This window comes from Hemibagrus wyckioides, linkage group LG10 (genome assembly GCF_019097595.1).
Source record: "Hemibagrus wyckioides isolate EC202008001 linkage group LG10, SWU_Hwy_1.0, whole genome shotgun sequence".
NCBI lineage: Eukaryota > Metazoa > Chordata > Actinopteri > Siluriformes > Bagridae > Hemibagrus > Hemibagrus wyckioides.
Window position 1 is genome coordinate 3,360,971 of NC_080719.1, and position 4,030 is coordinate 3,365,000.

Sequence of the window (4,030 nt, forward strand, 5' to 3'; positions counted from 1 at the left end):
CATGAAATTGTCCAAAATGTCTTGGTATGAAGCTGAAGCATTAAGAGTTCCTTTCACTGGAACTAAAGCCCAATCCCTGAATACAATGATCTGGAGGATTGTCCCAAAACCTTCGGCAATATAGCTGTCCATGAAGATTCTCAGTCATCTGTAAGTTGTCTCATGTCTGGACTGGACTTCTTTCTTGTTGGATCAAGCAGGCTAAAGGTATTTTATGTTTTAAAATTCACACCCACACACCCATTTCCTCATGTTTTTCAATACTTTTTTCCCCTGAATTTCTGTCAAGTATCCCATGCTGTAATAAACTGCAAAGAGAAAAGCATGAAACATTCATTAGTGTTGTTTATGGAAGCAATAAACTTATTTAGAGGACATTTCGCATCATTAAACATAACTATAAATGAATAAAAAATGTTGTTTATAAAAAAAAAAAGAAATAAAACACTCATAGGAAAATAATCAGCTTTCAGGATTACTTTCCTACAACAGCACAACATTGTGTTATTATTGTTATATAACAGACACGAGACATCAGGTGGGAATGTATTATTTTTTTAATAGTCTATAATCTGCGCATAAATTACACTACATCAGTGATTACAAACTCGTTCTTAACAAACACTTCACTGGATTGAAAGCAACGTATACAGGGTGCAAAACACCTCGAAACAAGATGAAGTGGAACTAGGTAACATCTTGATAAAACGCTGAACTACCACGAGGAATCGGAAACGGAATATGGACAAGGCAGGAAGAGGAACGCCGGCTGCTTTGCATGAGAGAGAGGAACCGCGGGTCTTTTCACAGGATGCGTCTGTACGACTTGAAACGTTCCCTTGGAACAGGAAGGCAGGGTTTTTATCTGAACGTAAACAGGAGTCGGAGATGTGGATCACAAGTGCTGGCGACTTTGTAATGCGGAAAGAAGAGAAAATAACCACCACCACCACACAGAAATGCATAGAATGTTCAACACATGAATGAAGAGTTTCTGGACTGCTGGACAGTTCAAGTATTTAAATGCTCACGAGTTTGCAAATCTGTTTAACAGACGAATGAATAAACAAAAACAAACAAAAGGACAAGTAGTGGGTTGAGTGTTTGCCTCATTACAACACACACAAATCAGATACCAAGATCAGATCTTTTTTCAATCCTGTAGACCTCAGGAATAATGACAAAAAGAACAAGAGAGAGAGAGAGAGAGAAATAATATCCAGTTCTAACGTTAACAATGAACATAAATTATTTAACATTAACATTCACACACTCTCCTAACTCAATAATTGTGTTCATCGGTGTTTTAAAAAACATCATTCAAATGTTTCTTCCGTCTTTTAGAGTAAAAATAAATGCGTTAATGAGGCGAGTCCACACGCTCAGCTGAACGTTCCACAACATGGAATCATTTAATCATGCCAATTTATGCAAATTGTATTTATAGTCAGAAATGAAATAAACATCATCGTTCATTAGCTAACGGTGTCACTTTGCGCATGCACAGATTTCTTTCAACGAACAAGACTTTACATGAAGGTTCCCTTAAATATCGTCATTTTACTGCATGAGCTCATTGATATTCGTAAAGCATTAGTGTACAGAAACAGTGCGGACATCTACCTCGCTCTGAGAGACGTGTGTATTTTTGGACATCCCATTTAGACAAAATCTAAAATCATATATCATGTCATTTTTAGTTAAAAAAAAAAATAAAGAGAGAGTGGGTGGAAAAATGACTAAGTGATTTGGATATGCGTATATATAAATAATAGATGAAAGGGTTAAATCAAGTCAAGAGACTTTTATTGTCATTTTGACCATATATAGCTGATGTCGTATATAAAAAATAAGGGCTTTTCTCCCTAGATTTAGAATTCCTGAAGTCTAAATCCATGAGAGGCATAAAGTAGAAATTGGAGAAGGATTTCTAGAGAAAAGCTGGACGCTCCTGAATCACTGGAACACAGGCACTGGCTAAAATGAAAGGTCAGAATTTTTGTGTGACGCCTAGAAAGTTTTGTCACACGCTGGTGCCTATTAAGTCATTTTTTAAAAAAATATACATTATGAAATAATAAGTATTAAATCAGGTCAACCCTAACCCGTGTTCCTGATGGTGCGTTAATGCTGATGTTCAGGAGATGGAAGATCCGCTCAATAATATACTGATTATTAAGTGTACAGTCACAGGGCTGGGCGATCGGATAATAGAACACTGATATCGTGATGAATTAGATCACGATACACTTTTTTTTGTGATATCGACCAAGTCACAAATTGATTAAAAGGCATCCGAGATCTAGTATGGTGACAGTGTCGCACAACTACAGTGTAGAATTGTTTAAAGTGCGTCTTTGTTGCAGAGGGAAATTTGACGACTATAAATATCAGGATTCCACACATCTCTATTGATTTAACTTTTAATAAAATAACCCTATGCACTTAAAACACCCAGGTTCGATTCCCGTGTAGGGAGCTATCCCATAAACTGAAGAGTTAACTCTCAGTGCCGGTCCCAAGTCTGGATAAAATGGGAGGGTTGCGTCAGGAAGGGTATCCGGTGTAAAAACCTGTGCCAAATCGGAACATGAGAACCAAATGATCCTCTGTGGCGCCCCTGAACAGAAGAACAACCCTATACACTTAAAACTACCGAGATCGCATTTGTGCATTGAGAAAAAAGAAAAATTGACATTAAAGGCTGCATGCCTATAGAAATAAAGGGCATTTTTATTCATCAGAAAGTGAACTAGAAGGCATAAACGGGTAAAATAACGTCAGTTCACTAATGCAGTAAATAGTGTACGTTTATAAGGGAAGCTTAATGTAAAGGTTTTTTTTAACTAGTTATGATTGTGTAGCCTTCAGCCAGTTCAAGGACAATCTTAAACTGGGACTGGGAAAGATAGAAAGAATAGTCACATGTTGATACGGGATAATCCTGAAATCCCTCTGCATAATGCCAATGTTCAGTCAGAGCAAGAGAGGACGGAAATGAGGACCAGAAGGTGACACACACACACAGACACACACAGACACACACAGACCTCCATGTACAACACGTTCCTATTCGGTGCTGCATTTGAACTGTCAAGGCGGCGAGTCTCAAAAGGAGTCGGTCCAAAACGAGGCCCGGTTCTGACCTCATCCTGCACTAATCCTTCTCCTAATACACACAGAGAAAGACAGGAAAAAAAAAAAGAGACATGGAAAGAAAGAGTAATTCTGTGACTCCACGTATTCCCGGGAAAGTCGATGGCATAAGAAGGACAGTGATGTGTGTGTGTGTGTGTATGTAGGGGGAGAGAGAGAGAGAAGTCCAAGGCCTCTGGATGAAAGAGAGAGAAAATGTTGCGCTAGCCTGGATCCTGATCCAAAACCGGATCAGGTACCGCTCTGCTGTCTTGTACCAGACGGTTTCGGGAATCCAGGAGCTGCTGGGTAGTGCTCAAGATGATTTGTGCTCCAACATGTAATATCGATACATGAAGCCTACAACAGCCACGGCTATGGCAGGAATCAGCCAGGTGCTCCATGAACTGAAAAATAAAAATAAAGTGATGAGAGACAGACTGTGAAAAGGGGGGTGGGGGGAGTGAGACATGGGAAAAAAGCAATAGCCTGAGAGTAAGAGAAAGTGATAAGTGATAGAGAGGGCGATAGCAAGAGAGACAGATAGTGTGAGAGAGAGATCAGATCGCGAAAGTGAATATATTTATTATATTCATATAATATATATAATATATAATATATTGGTAGAGAGAGAGAGAGACAGTGTGCGACGGGAAAGAGAGTGCAATAGTGTTGAACAAAGACAGAGCTAGAGTAAGATTGCAACAGACAGAGGGAGAGACAGATAGAATAGAGATGATAAGAGACGCATGAGGAACAGACAGAGAAAAGGAATATAGTGTTTGTGTGAGTGAGAGAGAGAGAGAGAGAGAAAGGGGGATAAAAGGAGGGGAGAGGGAGAGGGGTCAGAGGGAGGGAGGGAGAGAGAGAGAGATGGTGTGAGACAGGAAAGAGA

At 39.4% G+C, this 4,030-nt stretch overlaps 1 protein-coding gene across 1 annotated transcript in view; it reads right to left on the reverse strand.

Moving 5' to 3' along the window:
* Positions 1 to 1,626: 1,626 nt before the first annotated feature.
* Positions 1,627 to 4,030, reverse strand: part of LOC131360554 (cytochrome b5) — a 7,163-nt gene continuing 4,759 nt past the window's right edge. The window contains exon 5 of the mRNA XM_058401141.1: positions 1,627 to 3,542. Within this exon, the coding sequence (XP_058257124.1) occupies positions 3,452 to 3,542 (91 nt within the window). The 3' untranslated portion in view covers positions 1,627 to 3,451. The remainder of the gene's footprint in view (positions 3,543 to 4,030) is intronic.